The sequence below is a fragment of the Mytilus californianus genome, unplaced genomic scaffold (assembly GCF_021869535.1).
Source record: "Mytilus californianus isolate M0D057914Y unplaced genomic scaffold, xbMytCali1.0.p SCAF_1, whole genome shotgun sequence".
Taxonomy (NCBI): domain Eukaryota; kingdom Metazoa; phylum Mollusca; class Bivalvia; order Mytilida; family Mytilidae; genus Mytilus; species Mytilus californianus.
Genome location: NW_026262581.1, coordinates 100,249,659 through 100,267,187, shown reverse-complemented (window position 1 = coordinate 100,267,187; position 17,529 = coordinate 100,249,659). Strand labels below are relative to the sequence as shown.

The 17,529-nt window shown below is 31.9% G+C and overlaps 1 protein-coding gene across 1 annotated transcript; it reads left to right on the top strand.

Annotated features, from left to right (window-relative positions):
- The first annotated feature begins 336 nt into the window (after window positions 1-336).
- On the top strand, window positions 337-10,918 carry LOC127727814 (GLIPR1-like protein 1). The gene is made up of 8 exons (XM_052234932.1): window positions 337-353; window positions 3,694-3,838; window positions 4,493-4,705; window positions 5,976-6,091; window positions 6,988-7,079; window positions 8,073-8,198; window positions 9,748-9,768; window positions 10,738-10,918. The coding sequence occupies exons 2-8, from the start codon at window positions 3,701-3,703 to the stop codon at window positions 10,851-10,853; spliced, it is 822 nt and encodes a 273-aa protein (XP_052090892.1). The 5' UTR covers window positions 337-353; window positions 3,694-3,700; the 3' UTR covers window positions 10,854-10,918.
- The last annotated feature ends 6,611 nt before the right edge of the window (window positions 10,919-17,529 follow it).

Here is a 17,529-nt window from a genome sequence, read left to right as displayed (position 1 = left end):
AATGACGATTCAACCTTTTTCATTTTAGTTACTTTATGTTTATAAAAATGAACCTTTGAAACGTAAATCAACATAAGACACAACCTTGATATAAAAATAAATCTGTCTCTCTTATTTATCTATTCGGAACATACAAAGACGAGTGACTAACTGTGATAAATATTGTTAATTGCTATAAATTAGTAAAAATTTGCCGATAATAATGATCCAGTAAACAAATGAAACCTACAATAAAACAAAGACCTTTGATTTTGATGCATGAAATAATGATCTGATAATTAAAACATAACCCGCTATAAAAAGATGGGTAATATCAAACCATCAGCAAGTGTTCAAAGGCAAGCAAACACCAAGTAAGTTTTTAATTCTTTTTTTAACACATTTTGTAACGACCCGGTTCAGTCTTAAACGTGATGCATGTTTAATACAATGTTGGATTGTCAGTCAACATGCATTTTGTACATTGGAATTGTTTTGACTATCGTAAAATTATATAAAAAAAATGTATAATCAAAAATACCGAATTCCAAGGTAAATTAAAAAAGGGAGAAGTCCTTTAAACTTAACAAAACAACTATCATATTCCTGACTTGATACAAGATTGTAAATGAGACAATCAAATTCACAAACATTCCAAATATGGTGATACTAATAGTATTGCGAGGCATTTCAGGATCTTCTCCTTTGCCGTTTAACTTCATTCACAAAAACTTTCAACCAACTAACTATCTTTTTAAGTGGTGATAAGACATAACCATCACGATTAACCCGATGATAATACATATTTTAGGAGAAGCCCTTCGGCCTTCCCTTTTTTATTTGATCGTCTACCTATGGGGAAGCTAATTTTTGGCATGAATCAATAACGTTCTGTTAACTGGTTATTGTGTAGCCTGTTAAACTACTGTTTGATTTGGAAAATGGTACAAATTAATCCCATACTGGAAGTCTGAAACTGACAATATTACTACTGTAATGAAGGATCCATACATCTAAAAAACAAATAACGTTATTACTGAATTTTCCCGGTTTTTTTAATTTAGTTATTGAAGTGTAATGCACAGATTGCAATGTCAAACCATCCTATTGTTTTTTTTTTCTCTTTCATTGTCTTACAGTGGCTGGCGATATATCCGTCAATTCTATTTATCGCTTCCATTTAGCGTGAACATAAACTTAATCGCCAATAACCATTGATATGTTCAAATTGTCGTTACCAAAATGCCGTCTACTTTTCCTCCATTGTGACATCGCCGAATGAACCTCATCTAGTGCAGTGCATCTGTTGCTGATAATGTTATTAATCCTCGACACACCAGTTAGTTGCATCTTCTGGATATTTTCACTTTGTACGCAGCATTAATTTGCTCATCCTATTTTGACAACATAACGGAACTATAAACAACTGTCATACAAGTGGGAGATTTATCTAGCTATAAATAAAGGCAACAGTAGTATACCGCTGTTCGAAACTCATAAATCGATAAAAACATTAAAATGTAACACACACAAAAACGAACTATAATATAACAATGGCCATTTTCCTGACTTGGTACAGGAAAATGGTGGGTTGAACCTGGTTTTGTGGCATGCCAAACCTCCCGCTTTAATGGCAACGTCAAACACAACACCAAAACGACAACATCACATGACAGGACCACAATACAAATAAATGGGAGAACATATAGGACAAAGAAACACACGAATAATAGCTAACAAAAGGTACTAGTCTTAAAATTAAATACGCCAGACGTGCGTCTCGTCCTCACAAGACCATCCAGTAACGCTCAGATGAAAAAAGCTTGAAAGCCAAAACAAGTACAAAGCCGAAGAGCACCGAGGACCAAAACTTCCAAAAAGTTGCGCCTAACACGGCCAGGGTTTTCTGGTATAAAATCAGGTTTAACCCACCATTTCTTTGGAAAATTCCTGTACTAAGTCAGAAATATGACGATTGTTTTCAATTTGTTCTGTTGGTTGATATATATAGTCTAACGTTTGATTTTGTCAGATTTTATGGACTTTCCCCTTTTTGAATTTACCTTAGAGTTCGGTATTTTTGTTAATACTTTTTTGCATGGATATCATAATATTCAAAATTCTGTGCAAAAAAATATTTCTTTTTAAAAGACATGAAGAATTTTCAAGCTGATCATCTATGATATCAAAATAATTGAAATTAATTTTTTTTAAAAGAGTATGAAAAAGAAATCTTTTAATTAGTTTAGTGTCTGTTCGTAGCAAGAATACATACAAAAAACATATACAAACACAATATAAGTTATCTTTCGTATGGTAGATAGATATATGACTTAGATATATTGCAAAGCGAACCTCTACCCATACACACACAATTTTGTGATGATGATTGTTAAAGAAATCAATGATTCAAATGTTTAATTGGTAATGATTTACAGTAGGTGTTCAATATATATTTTTTAATGGCTGCAGTGGGGAAAACGCAGTGAAAGTTAAAAAAAATGAAGGAATATATAACATAAAGTCTCAAGTTAGTTTACATATGCATCCATCATTATTCCTGAGACCCTCAATAATAGTTGTTTTGAAAAGCTCCTTTGACGATCAAAGAGACCACAACCCATACATATGGATTTGTTCTGGAAGTATTTTAAGTTACTAGTTAATGAATTGTAAATACATTATCAGTACCAATTTTACTGCACCAGAGGCGCATTTCGACAAGTAATGTCTCTTCAGTGATGCTCGAGGCCAAAATATTTGAAAATACAAAAATGAATTCAGACATGAAAGAGATGATAAAACAAAAAAAAGAAAAAAAAAGTCAAAAGTAACTGTTGTTTGACTAAAAGATATACTTTTCTCTAGGTAAAGCCATTGTTAAGGAACTTGCAGATATGTCATTACTATAATGGTCTTCGCTGGTTGACAATGCTTTCTCGGGTTATTGGTATGTTCTTTCATCCGCTCAGTCATTTGTTATTTATACTGTAGTATAATACATGATAACTTTTCGAACAAGACCTCTCACATTCCTTTTAACAACTTTGTCTACAAATATTCATGTATTTGACCAGCAGAGGTTCTAAATAAAAGTGACATACCATTTGACCTTCAGATAGAGATAATGATTTCGTATTTTATTACACAGTATTTTGGTGTTTATGTTCTTTATGGAGTTTTCGCGGTGTTGATGACATATATTTATCTCTGTTAGAATTCAAAATTTTTCTCGGCTCGGCGATTATATAAAGGCAACAGTAGTATACCGCTGTTCAAAATATACTATATGATATACTGTTTTGCATGTGTCTATTGTTGAAGACCGTATAGACGTCTATCTGCCTTATTGTTGTTGTTGAGTAACTGTTCACCCTTTATCCTTTCTAATTTAATTCTGTGTTTTCTTGGGTTTTCTAGAGTTAAAATGTCATATCTGTATTTAAGACAACATGTATATTTCATTCCTATTTTCAACAGTAGAATTGGACAAGTGAACACTTGGACGCCATGTGAAAATAGTTGGGTTCTCAAAAAAAACTATAGGCACGTAAGTGCAGAAAAGAACAACTTCTTAAAAAAAATATTTTTCAAGAGTATTTGTTATCACAACTATAACATCTCTTTAGATGTAATTTGTTTTTTAAATGCGTATGTGTGTTAACATTAAATTCTAATTTTGTATTGCTTTCGGTTTATCCCTTTACTTATCAGTTACAGAATGTTGCCGTTGTGGTTCATCTGTTTTGTTGCCATGTCAGCTGGTGAACTTCTAGATACCGAGAAGTACAAACAGTTATTGTTAGATGAACATTCTACCTACAGAAGAAAACAGGGAGCTTCTAACATGAACAAGCTGGTAAAATTCTAATTAACAACATCCAACATTTTAAGCGATTTTATAAACGCTAAGTGGCAAATCTTGCAATAACATTTTAATTGACATGTTTGTTAAAATAAATAAAATTCAATGGCATCTAAAATCAGATCCAAAAACAAATATCTATATCTTTTGAAAAATGGCTTCGCTTCTGTTGGAGTTTATGCGATTCCCTCAGTTTTCGTTTTTTACCTTGATTTTTTTTATCTTATTAGTGGATTTATGTTCTACTGACATCCTTCTATCGAAATTGTTTCGCCATTAGTACGGAAAAGTGGTAGACAAAAGTAGAAGTATACTAATTCTAAATCAATAGTTTGTCATGCTCGAAAATGCTTAAAGTAAGCTCAAAGTACAAAAATTTCTGGTATAGAAATGATAACTTTCTTAAACTCTGGTTTTTATAGCAAATTCTTTGCAAATTTTCCTAAAGACTGCATAATTGACATAAATTTACCCTTAATTAATGACAGCGCTGCAAAATCATGTCAAATTTGAAGAGATATTGTTAAAACATTACCTACCGTTTTATTATCATCTTTTCAAAAACAAAATTCAGAAAATGGAAACATGGTTTGGTGTTTGGAACTTTTATGTTTTATAATAGCAATTAATAATTTCTTTTATTACAAGGTATGGGACGAACAGCTAGAACAGGAGGCAGGTGATTGGATAAAATCATGTAACTTTGATCATCAGCATAAAGGTCGCGGAGAGAACTTAGCTTTTGCTACCGGAGACGATGCCGAAAAGATGGCTAAAGACGCCATGAAAGGGTGGTATGATGAACTTAACACGTACAGCTACTCAGGGAAAGCTTGTTTATCTAGCTGTCATTATACGCAGGTAACTAACATAAAATCGTTTCGAAAAAAGTTTGAAATGTTTCCCTGGAACTCAACCTACATACCTTACCATTACGAACCCAGGTGGCTGATACAATTTTAAGTTATGTCCTGTTCTTAAGAGGGTGTCGGAATTACAAGGGGTTTGTGTTTGAATGTTGTAGATTTTATTCAGTTTTCAAAATGAGTGAAAGGAGATACGGTTGTAGAAATAATTATTGAGACATCCACCTTACTACTCAACAAATAAAAAACATTACTTGAGATCAACATATGGTTAAAATCATTCAAAGTATATAAAGGAAGTGAATAAATTAAACAACGACTTATTGAATATAGTTCATCAGTTAATGTTGACGGACGTTCTTATAATTGTGTTTTTATGATTTTTTTCGGCAGTATTAAACCAACACATTGGCTTGCTTCCTATAATAGCGAGCTCATTTTGATCAACTTTTTTTAATCTGTATGTAACCTTTACAAAAAACGATTAAGAAGTTGTTTTGCTCGTGTAAAAAAAGGTTTAAAACCACCACATGTTGTGCATTAACCTAGTCGTCAACCAATCGGGACAATGTGTTGTTTATTATTGTTTGTCTTCGTACGTTTATTTTCACGGAAGGTTCGATTGTTGATGACTGATGTGGTGCTGTCCTATGTTATCCTTTTTATGTGTCACATTCGTAGTTGTATTTCTATTCATTTGGTAGCTTCCGTGTCGTTTTTCAGTCATTATTTATAAAGTCCAACAACTGAAGGTTCGAATCAACGCAACACAAAAAATCGTACCTAAATGAAATAGTGTTGCACCAACAACAAACAAAAGTTTCAAGACATCAACAAACATATTTTGTTTAAATTTTATCCATTTTTAGTACTATATTTGTACGTACATGCTTCAATAGTATTTTTGTATTTTTTCATACCATATTTATTATGTATTACACTGTCTTTAAGTTTATTTATCAAACTACATATGTGATATACAGTTCAAAGTTTAGAATAACATCTATAAAAAAAAACTGTTTGTACTAAAAACGACCGTACTAAAACTATGAAATAGATATTTGTACAAAATATGAGTAGATATATATCATCTGACCGTTAGTAAAGTTTTGTTTCAATGTATACTGTTGTCAAAAAAAAGGTACATCAATCTCACAAGGTGATTCTTCAAGGATCTGTATATCTGTTATTCTCTCTTTGTAAACAAAAATCCATTTAGATTCTACTACAGTAGATTTGTACTAATGCAACGACTTTATCTTTAGGTAGTCTGGGCCGAAACAAGGAAGGTTGGATGTGCTATGAATAAATGCGGTTATTTATCATTTTCTGGACGTATGATAAAGGATGCATTGTACTTGGCTTGTTTCTACGATCCAGCGTAAGGTTTACATTTTATAGCTTTTATGTTGTGTATTTGGCATGTTTATTCATAAGCCTTTCTGTATATCCTTCCTCAACATTTCCTTGAAAAATGGAAACGTTGATTGAAACTTTAACAAAATATTCTTAATGGTATGAAATTGCATTTCTCTATTTTTATCATTACCTGTGATTGCTAAACTATCCAAACACAAAACAAGCACTTGATTGTTTAGTGTTATCAAGTATGCTGGGCGTTTAATTTGTATCAAGACCTTTGCGAGACAAACAATTAATTTTGAGGTTGTCAAGCATAATAGAATTGCACCGAAATTTCAACCATTTTCCCAAAGTTAATGGCATTCTTACTGCTTAGTTATAGTTTTATGCTGATAAGATTTTGTATTATATTTCTTGCTTGGAAAGGATCCTCAGAGTTTTTTTTCCACAAAGACTCTTGTCCTGGTAAGCGAACCTCACAAAGCATATCAGAGGATTCGTTGACTTTTCAAAGTTTCTGTGGAAATAAATTAATAATAGTACGTTTTTCTATATGTATTTGAATGTTTCTGGAAAAGTCTCTTATGTTAATTCAGAGAATCAGTTAATTGCATTGATCAAGCAGAAAAGACTATGAAATGAAAACTGGTTTGCTATAAATACAAGACACCAAATTGACTTTCAAAGAAAGCCACCCTTACAACTTCGTATATTTTTTTTTAAAGCAAAATCTTAATTCCTACAATCCACGACAGTACAAACATCTCTTCTTTCTCACAAGGTTCAATTTATTTGTTTAATATGTGTTGCCAGAATTTTCAACGATAACATTCATAAAAAAAATGGAAATTATTGGACAATGAGCGTCTTTTTGTATATAAGTGGTATAAAAATATATTTTAATTTATGTTTTAGGGGTAATGATATGTCTGAGTATCCATACTTAAAAGGAAAACCATGCTCTCAATGTCTAGAAGGACAGACATGTGACGATGGTCTTTGCACAGGTATTCACTGGTTTCAACATCATGAAAAACTTCCTGAACCATTATTTCTTTTATAGCACGTTTTAAAATATCATTGAAAGTTTACTTCTAAATTATAGATCAGTACGTTTGATTGTATGTTTCGTCTTCTATTCAAAAGGTATGATTGAACAAATATCTAGTTCCTGTCATAGTATGACAGATGTTCGACTTAGTTTGATTTCACGTTGATCCCTTCCTAAAATTAAGCTGATTCTCTACTGACTTATACTTTGTTTGTTGAGCGTAGCAATAAATACAAGCAAATTTTATTTCAGTTTGAATCGAATTCTTAAAGTTCAACGGATTGATAAAATTTATTTTAAATAACAGAAATTTTGAAAAAGTAGTAGTAAACCTAATGCAAATTTATCAATTGGGATAGGCGTTTAATGTTGAAGTAACAGGAATTTTCAGATAAAGAAACATTGAGATAACGAGTCAACTGTAGAAGAGTCAACAAATACAAGCAGTAAAAATTCGTTGAATCTTACCATTTGACCTAGTGACTTTAACCAGACACTAACTATTTTATTAATATCAGTGAACTTTCAATAGTATATTCATACGATTAAACTATTCACATTTGTGATCTTCAAGTCATATTTAGGCGTTAAAGAATATAGTCAACATCACAGCAACCTATTTCTAATTATATTTAAGGCTGTTTTAAAAAAATATTTGTGTGCAATTACACATTCAAAATATGTTGGGTTTTTTTTTTTACCTGTTTGGTATTTGTGAGAGAGGGATATGGTACAAACATAGAATATACTAATTATATTATCAATATTTTAAAGATACTGATTTTACTCTATTGAACAATAACAGCCATAAAACTAGATCAGGAAACGGTATCTTTGGGGACTTTTTATAGTTCAACAATTTACTTATTAGACGAACATGGTAATTATGGTAAAAATAATATAATAATATCTTGATTTGTTTCATATTTATATTTCGCTTGTTTTACAGGGAAAGGTAGGAAAGTATGTGAAGACAAAGATGATAAGTGTGAATACTGGGAATCCATTAAAGAATGCAACAAAAACCAAAAATGGATGGAGAAGACATGTAGAAAGTCTTGCCACTTCTGCGAAGGTAATCGTTTTATTCTATATATGCATATTATACATATATGACATTGTTTTATTAACATTTTAGGCCTATATATAATAAATGTACTTGCCGAAATATTTATCATTACGATTTTATTTCATTTTATTCGTACATATTTACTTTTTATCAGTATCGTTGCACAAATCTGAAGACTTGTATATTTCCTGCTTGTGTGGAATCTTCAATTTTAGACGATTCGTTACCTATTGAATTTTCGTGTCGGTAGTTTTCTTGAGATATATATGTTAATCAAGCATGAAAATCCGTATTTAGAGCTGCAAAATTGAATACTAAACCTTTTTAATGATACACTTTTAATTCTTGAGTAAAATTAACATTCGGTAATGGTAAATTTAGGCAAAATGAAAATAACACTTCGTCAATTTTATGCGCACAGTAGTTTAATAATTTCAAATCCCATAAATAATTGCATGAACTCCAAAAGGGGCTTCGCTGGGTTTGTCGAAAGTAGGCGTCTCCTGCTTTGCTAAATACAGCTAATGTAATTTATTTCTGTGGTAGAAAATTTTTAGTATTTCGAACAATTTAAAGTTTTGTAAACAGTTAATTTATAAATAATAATTATGACAATCCACATTCAGTTAAAATGTCACAATCGTGAATAGAACACAATTGGTAAAATAATAAATAAGACCACTATTTTGTTATGTTCAGATCAAGGATTACGAAAACAATGTCGCTAATGAGTTTAGACACATACATATTATAACGGTTAACCAATTCGTGATGGTGACCGTAAAACTTATTTCATCATAACTCTGTTTGGGCAGTTTCTGTGTAAGGATCACACCCCTTCGAATTAAGTCTGTATGGTGGAACATTCACAAGCGTAACATATCAATCAAGATATGTAAACGCCAGTATCGAGAACGAAAGATTAAGAAGCAGACCTTCCAGTTTCGGTAATATCCTTAATCTCAAGTTCACCAGGATATATGAGATGCAAACATTCACTGAAATGTGGGTTATTGAGTGACAGGACATCATCAATAAATCTGAGATTAAAGAACATTGCCAGGTGTTCTTTTTCTTTAAATAGCTTCCTATGTATTTTACTTAATTGATAACAAATACAAGTCTTCGATCTTTTAATTGAGCATTGGGAATAGTAGCGTAAAGCGTAGACAAATCAGACACATCTAACAGTGTCTCAACAATGTATCAACAAATTATAACTTATTTACTGCTATCTCTGTCATAGTTTCAATATTAAAATTTTTCTGCTCCTTGAGTTTCATCATGGTATAAATGAAATGTTCAGAAATTATTGCATGCATTTATTGTTGCGATTTTTTAACAATGGACAAAAGATCGATATTAGTTATTGCGATTTCAGGAAAATCTGCATACAGACATATGCATCGAATTCAGAATGCGAGTTCTTATTATTGCCCAGTCGCATCATTCGCATTAATAAAAACCTCGCAATAATTTCTGAATTTACAGTATCTCACTCCTAGAAAACATGTCTTAATGTCAAAATCCTGAAATATTTCTTACATTTTTTCAGATGACGATATTCAGACAGCAGGTAAGAAGTGAATTATTACTTATTTTAGGATACCATCTACTTTGGTTTTCAATTTATTATAATATTGCAAATCCCTCTAGGGTTCTTTCGAAAAGAAGGGTAGTGTATAGGGACATTCAAAACAAGGACCAGCAACTTCATTGTTAAAGGAAAAAAGCAAGAAAAACAGTAGCATTTTTTTCTGATATAAAAAACCGCCATATTTCTTTTTTATGGTTCAAACACACTGGTTTGCATCAAATTGCATTTTTAAAATTGTTATATTATTTAATTTTTAAATACTAATATCGTTGAATAGACATCTTTAAAATGTTAGTTATCCGAGATACTTAAAAAAAAATGAAGACAACCCTTTAAATTTCATGCGCCCGAAGCGCTTTACTCGATTTACCTTCACCAGGAGCGCTAAAAACCAAATATTTGAAAGCAAATGCTGTAGAAGAAGCGAATCAGTTGAAGAGCTATATGACCAAGAAAGCATTGAATATAATAGCCAAATCCATCTGAGGTTAACATTGCCACTCTTGGCAGCTAATGTAAAACTGAAGAATGCACTTCTATTTCCTTGACACTAGGATATTTTCCTTTATGATGTGTGAGGTTTCCACATGAACATATACCGCTGATCCTTCCTCTCATACGAACATCCGTTTTCTTAACTAATTATTGAAGTAAACAATAATTGCTTGTTTAAAATTTCAATCCAGTTCTCATTAGATTGGAGGGTATTAAGTTAAATATAGATAGGATAAAAGCATAAAAGGAAACTCATGTGCAGGGCATGAATAAAACTGTGTTTGTAACTACCTACCCTTAGATTTAATTTAATGTAGATGCTATAATACATTTACAAGGTTATAGAGCAAACCATATTATAATTCAAAGCTTGAATGAGAGCAATTACATATTCATATGTTTCGTTGCAACTGTTCATGTATATCATGGTTACCTTGTATATATTTTTTTCAGGACCAGCATGCGAGGATAAAGCTGGAGACACAAAATGCGCTGGATGGAAATTCTCCTGTGAGAGCAATGCAGCTTACATGAAGAAAAATTGTAGAAAGACGTGTGGACATTGTTAGGAAATATACAGCAAATTGCCTGAAATTTATACGTAGAGTGTTACTGACGACTGCCAAATATAATTGAATAAAGCATTGCAATATAAGTGACTTTTTCTTCAATTTCCAATGAACGAGATGTACTTCTATAAAAAAAAAGGAACAAAATACCAAGGGTGCTATCGAAAACCATAGGTAAAAGCAATAGAGGACAAAACCATGGCCAAAAGAAATAGGAAGAAAAACTAACAGCACTACACTAAAAAATAAACAAATCCGCAACGCAAACTCCGTAAATAATCTATGAGTTTAAAATCGGATACTCTGGAAGGGTGAAAAACATATGCATGGAAATTTCTTTATTCGAATTCAAAGGTATATATTCCTAAATACAGGATTTTCAATAAAAAAAAAGGTTTTAGAAGAGAAAATACGAACAATTCTGCAACAGTCTCCGAAAAAAATAGACGTATAAAGAAATACAATCAACAGCGAAGAAAACATGGTCTAGATAGCCAAAATAACACACTCACACACACACAACCACATGTAGATATGACATAAGACAACCACTGTATAGGTTCCTGACTTTGCACAAGCCAATAAATATGTGACATGTAATAACCGTTTTTTTGTACTAAATGACTTGACATGAAAAATTGTAATATAAATGTTATAGTTAATCCTATAGTTAGAAAGCAAATGATTATATTGGTGTTGTATAATCACTGTGTTTGATATTTTGGCGAATACTCATCAATTCGCTGATTCATAATTTGAAGCACTACTAAAATATTTCTTTTGTTATTCTACTTTGAATTTTTGAACAGTTTGATCTGGGCATTTACAAGACGTGTCTCCCTGTACTGTTTATGACGATACTGTATAAAATCTTGAACAGTAACCGATATAGCAGTGTATGACAGCATGATTTCATATAAACAGGTTTTAAAAGTAATTTTGGCTTTCTTTCTGTAACTGTGATAGTGTTTATCATAGTATTCGAAATTATAAGCCTGGTATCTTTGATGAGTTTTTACAACCACTTGCGACCGCGGGTACCACCAGCACAGTAGTCAGCACTTAAGTGTTGAAATGATATAGCATTGATACATTCATTTTCTGTAAATATACTCTTTATCAAATGCTGAATTAGTCGAATTATTAAAGTTTTTTTACCTTCATGCATAGGTGTGGATTCGCATGGCAGTTCATGCATGCAAAGCAGGAGACGCTTACCATTTCGACGCACCTGGTCTCGCTCCTTTTTGGAGTTTGTGCGATGCCAGCAGTTTTCATTTGATACCAAATTATAAGCTTGCCTGTTATACTTGATGAGTTTTTGTCTTTCCTTTTTTATCATGAAGTTAGACTTTTGATTCTTAATGGCCCTTTGATATAGTCTAACTTACATCTGACATCATCAACTGGATACTACCTTAGACTTTGCTAGAAAAAAAAAACCAATTGTTTATTGATATTTTATCTTGTGTTCACCAGTTTTCAATGTTTTTGTCCCAATCAATTCATTTTACAAAAATTGCATGTGTTTCTGCAATTGTCTACCATAAACGTTTCTGATATCTTACAATAACTTTGATATTTAGCACAAAACTCTGTTTCAAGTTTCTGTAAAAACTGTCAATGAAAGATGAATATATTATAAATTTCAAAAATTACAACAAAAAAGTTTGGATAAACAAATAAAACTATAGTAATTAGCGATTGAAAAAGTAAATATAAACCTGTCGCACATGCTGGAGTATTTCAATTCGGTGGAAAACCCATGCTAAACTGGGGCGTTTGTTTGACTGTGCGTGATGTATAAATACGCAGACACGTCCGGTCAGAATTAATACGTTAAATCTGACGCCACTGAGTGCCACGCTCTCTGCATTTTAAAGGACCTTGCGACAACTCATTGAGAGTCCCTAAGTGGCCGATTGAAAGACAAAACTTCTGTCCATATCAAACAGATATTCGCTCTTCTGTGGCAGTTGATATTCCCATCGTGACTTCAACTCAGTCGACCCCTCTGCAGAAACAAACTTTTTTATTTATTGTGTTTTTGTTCCAGTCCTGATTACGCATTAAAGTTAAAATTAAAAAAAATCAACAAATCAAGCAATACTTATGATAGTTCGAAGTTAGTCTTTCATAAAGTAATAACGTTTTCACATATTCAGTGTCCCAGCACATTTCTTGAATCTGAACTGTCTATGAACAATGACATAAATATAAAATCAATGACACAATGGATGGCTGTGGAGATCGTTTCTAAGTAATAATCAATTTATAAACTCACCATAGAAATGTTAGCATCTGTCGAACAGTATAACATCTTCTAAGCAACCAGAGTTATTAACAACATTTGACTTCTATAAATTAAGCTGATTCAGTAATAAGCATTTCGTGCAATACATTACCTTTACTAGCTGTACATAGTCCGTCATCACACCCTTCATTTGCCAGACATTTAGAACATTGAGTACCTTTCAGATATGGGTATTCTGACAGATAATTGCCCCTGCAACAATATTGATATCAGGTACTCAATTTTAAATCATTTTAAACAATAGTATATGCAAAAATATAATATAAATCAAAGTACTGAAGTACTGAACATTGGATGACCGCAAGTTTGGTGGATGGTCACAAGCAATTGTCTCAAAAAAAAAAATCACATCTCTATACCTGAAAGTTAGGTTAAAGTACATAGATATATTTTTTCTGAGACAAGTTCCTGTGTGGATGATTTGCTGTAAAGAAGGCGAGACATTTCAGCATTCATATTTTTCAGCTTTTGTTGCAAAACGTTCTCGAGATATTCTTCCACATGCCTTTACACAAATTTTCGGTATCCATGATTTGTTATTGATATATATATTTCTCACGACAAAAAATTTTCATACATTTATCTATGTTCTTAAAAATTATTTTCATGAATATTTATTGAAGAAATTAATATATAACAAGCGATAAGGAATGTTATTTTGCACTTGATAATATCCGCGTAATTATACGAAAAACGTTCGGTTATCAGTCAAACGGCAAGGAAATTTCTGCGGCAACATAACACAGGTATGACCTCTCAAGGTCACATCCGATGTAAACATAAATCGCAACAACACCGGCTAGAAAGAGCTTAACAAAAGGAAAACGCAAAATAAGTTGGTTTTCAGAACCTGTATCGCCCCAAGATCTTCTTAATTAGACATTGTTATTGGCCCTAATAATATTTTGATCTTAAATGAAGTTTTTGCAGTGCTAGGGTAGTTCGTTTAGGAGTTGCTTAGACTTGGTGCCATTTCAGAGTTCATATATGATATGGACACTGTCTATCGTTGGAGTTCTTGTTTCGTCCTCTAGCTAGTTGTATTATTCTGTATTTGATTTATTGTGTTGCTACATTAATTGCTGTCTTATTGTCAATAACCGCATATTCATCATCTTTTATTCGTGCAAAGCTTTTTTCTTAAACATCAATAACTCTGACATAAATGGGATCGTAGAAACAGCATAGGAACATCACGAAGTTACATTTGTTCAAAGAACATCCTTTCTTTCTTGTTTCGGCCCAAACCATCTGAAACATTCAGAAATGGTTATGATAATATGTGAAAAATAAGTGTATGTTTATGCATATAGATTTGTGGTCAAATCTGTTGAACGTTTTATAACGGATACTAGTATTGGACTATTTACCGCAGTAATATGTAATATAACGCGGGTTCATATCCCAAAAGGAAATTCCTATCTGTGGTTGTTAATTTCGAGGATTCACGTAGGGAACCGATGTAATAATATCCACAGAATATAAGTTCTTTCGAACCTTGCATAGTTTTACTTCACATATGTCGCTAAGAATAGGGAATGCCGGAAGTGCTTCAAATGAATTTCTAATTATCTAATTTGGTATTTAAAACAGCTGAGAGAAACATGGTTACGCTTGTGAAAATTTGTCGCTGGATTTTAGGATGCCTAATTATTGTGTTAGCCAGGATTATACGAACGTTAGTATATCTGTAAAAGATAAATCACACACAAAGAACTAATGAAACTGAATAATATTTTATACAGTTTATAAATTTACAAATGTAAAAATTATAGTATAAGAAAATGCTTTAATATTTTTAGTCTTCAGTTTTCTATGTTGCTTTTTGTAGATTGTTGTTTGTCTTTCGGTCGTTTTTCTTTTACCTTTTTTTTTTGCCATGCCGAGGTCAGTTTGTCTTCGACTTATCGGTTTGAATGTCATTTGGTATCTTCCGCCTCTCCTGTAAGAACTATTGTCTTAAAATAAACTTATTCGTTATGCCCGTGTGTGTAGTGATGTCATAGATTTTAACGAACGTAATCAATGTATCACTGGTAAATTATTAAGTCAGGGATTTCGTTACCATAAATTACTTAAATCATTTACTTAATTCTTTCATAGATACAAAGATTTGATTAGTAAATTTGGCTGTACCTGTAGAAAACTTATTAAAAACGGTATTTCACATCCTAAATTTTACGGTAATATTGTACTAAAAGCGCGGAAATCACTATGTGATCCGTGTAAACTTATCGAACCTTTAAACAAACTTATTAGTAAAGATTATCTTATGAATGTTGTAATAAGATCTTTGAATATTGTTTTCATTGGCACTAACATCGATTTTGTCATCAACAAATTAAAACATAACTAAATTTGTATTATTTTCGAAAGTTTTGGGGGGATGTATAAAAAACACATCCACTTTAAATTCTATTTAGACATTGTTTTATATATATATAACATCATACATATTTATTATAAGGTTAAATACTAACTATCCTACTGCCTGTCGTTACTTTTATTTTGGCATTGCACAAGTCATGTCTTCTTTGACTGTCCATGGCGTTAAAACAATAAATCCCTGCCTGGGATGTGTTTTAATTGATTTTAGTCTCTGATGCATGATTTTGATTATTAATTGTTTTTGGCTTTTAACTAGCTTTCAGTAACTGCGAGTACTCTCAAATCGTACTTTCGTGTTAATTTGACCTGTTGACACAATTTGTAATGCATTTATATTATTCAATGTTTACTTATTTTGCGTTATATCTCGTCTTACTATTTTTAATATGTACCACCTTTGATAAGTATTTGGTATAACGATAAATTTTCACTTCTGTACTCGTACTATGAACAACAAATTTATCTTGTAAAAATGTTTCTGTACTCCTAACAACAAAATTATTCTATTTAAATTTACCTGTGTACGTAGAACGGTTTCCGATCGCAATATTCAGTATGTTACACTTATACAAATATATAATCGTGACAGTGTATGGCTATCAGCTAATACTTGGAACGTAGTACCGGGAACCAGGATATTGTGTACGTTACTTTATTTAACGCCATTTTGTCCTAGGTTAAAGTTGACTTTTTGACATTGATACATCTTTTTTATTTATATTGTGTCATAGATCAAACTTATTCGTTCAGTGTATAGTTACTTGTTTTTGTGTATATCTTTTTGATCGAGTTAAGCCATTTCAATTGATATTTTATTGTGTGTCTTTTTATGTTATAATGTTACACCACTGTTTCAGGTTAGGGTGAAGGTTGGCACCTGTTAAACGTTTAAATCCGCTGCACCTGTCATAATTCAGGAGACTGTTGTTCAGTGGTTGTCGTTTATTGGTGTGTTTCATAAGTGTTTCTGGTTTCTCGTTTTTTATATAGATTAGACCGTTGATTTTCCTATTTGAATTATTTTACACTAGTCATTTTATGGTCCTTTATTGCTTGCTGTTCGGTGTGAGCCAAGGCTCCGTGTTGAAGGCCGTACTTTGACCTATAATTGTTTACTTTTTACACATTGTGACTTGGATGGATAGTTGTCTCATTGGCACTCATACCACATCTTCTTATTTATAATTATACATATTTTGTTTAAAAATCTCAGATTTAGGGAAATTGGATTACTCATATATTTAGAATAAAAAATAGAGGAATTGGTTTACTTTTATTTTTATATCTATTACCGTTTTCACACTATGAAATCTGATAGTTAACCCAATTCAATTTTCCCGATTCACACTTTATGAAATCCTACTTTTGGGTTGGTCCCTTCAACAAAAATTGATACGTATATATGCGCCATATGTCTTTTTTATGTACGAATTTATAGTGTACGTTCTGTATGTGCATTTTGTCATTCCACTGACCGATATTAAAAGGTGTGAGGTTTTAGTTCTTATAAAAACAACACGTATATAGATGCGTGTCTAGTGTTGAATGCTGCATCTTTATTTCTATATGTCATTTTGTTCTTTTATGTCGTTGGGTTGCACCCTAATTCTTTTTTTATTTATATTTCATCTTTATGTATTCTTTTTTTACTCGCGCTCTCTCTCTCTCTCTCTCTCTCTGAATGAGTATTGGATTATTTACATACTTGTGTATAATAACAACTGGAAGGCAAACATGATATCCCAGTGTAATTGTATTCATTGATCTCGTCATACCATGATTTCAACATATCAGAAATCCCCTCTTCATAATTGTCTCCCACAAAAAATCCTTTATTTTCACCGCGACCTCCGCCTTCGTGTCCCCAAATACAGACTTTTGTCCAGTTATGAGCTTCATTTTTCAGTTGATCATCCCATTCCTATATTATATATTTCATTAATGGTCATTATATGGACTGACTATTTAATGATA

What these genes read in the sequence shown, in the direction of transcription:
- LOC127727814 (XM_052234932.1), top strand. Translation starts at nt 3,701, where the DNA reads ATGTTGCCGTTGTGGTTCATCTGTTTTGTTGCCATGTCAGCTGGTGAA. An exon ending in TGACGATGGTCTTTGCACAG is followed by an intron (nt 7,080 to 8,072) that starts GTATTCACTGGT and finishes CTTGTTTTACAG; the next exon opens with GGAAAGGTAGGAAAGTATGT. An exon ending in TGACGATATTCAGACAGCAG is followed by an intron (nt 9,769 to 10,737) that starts GTAAGAAGTGAA and finishes TATTTTTTTCAG; the next exon opens with GACCAGCATGCGAGGATAAA.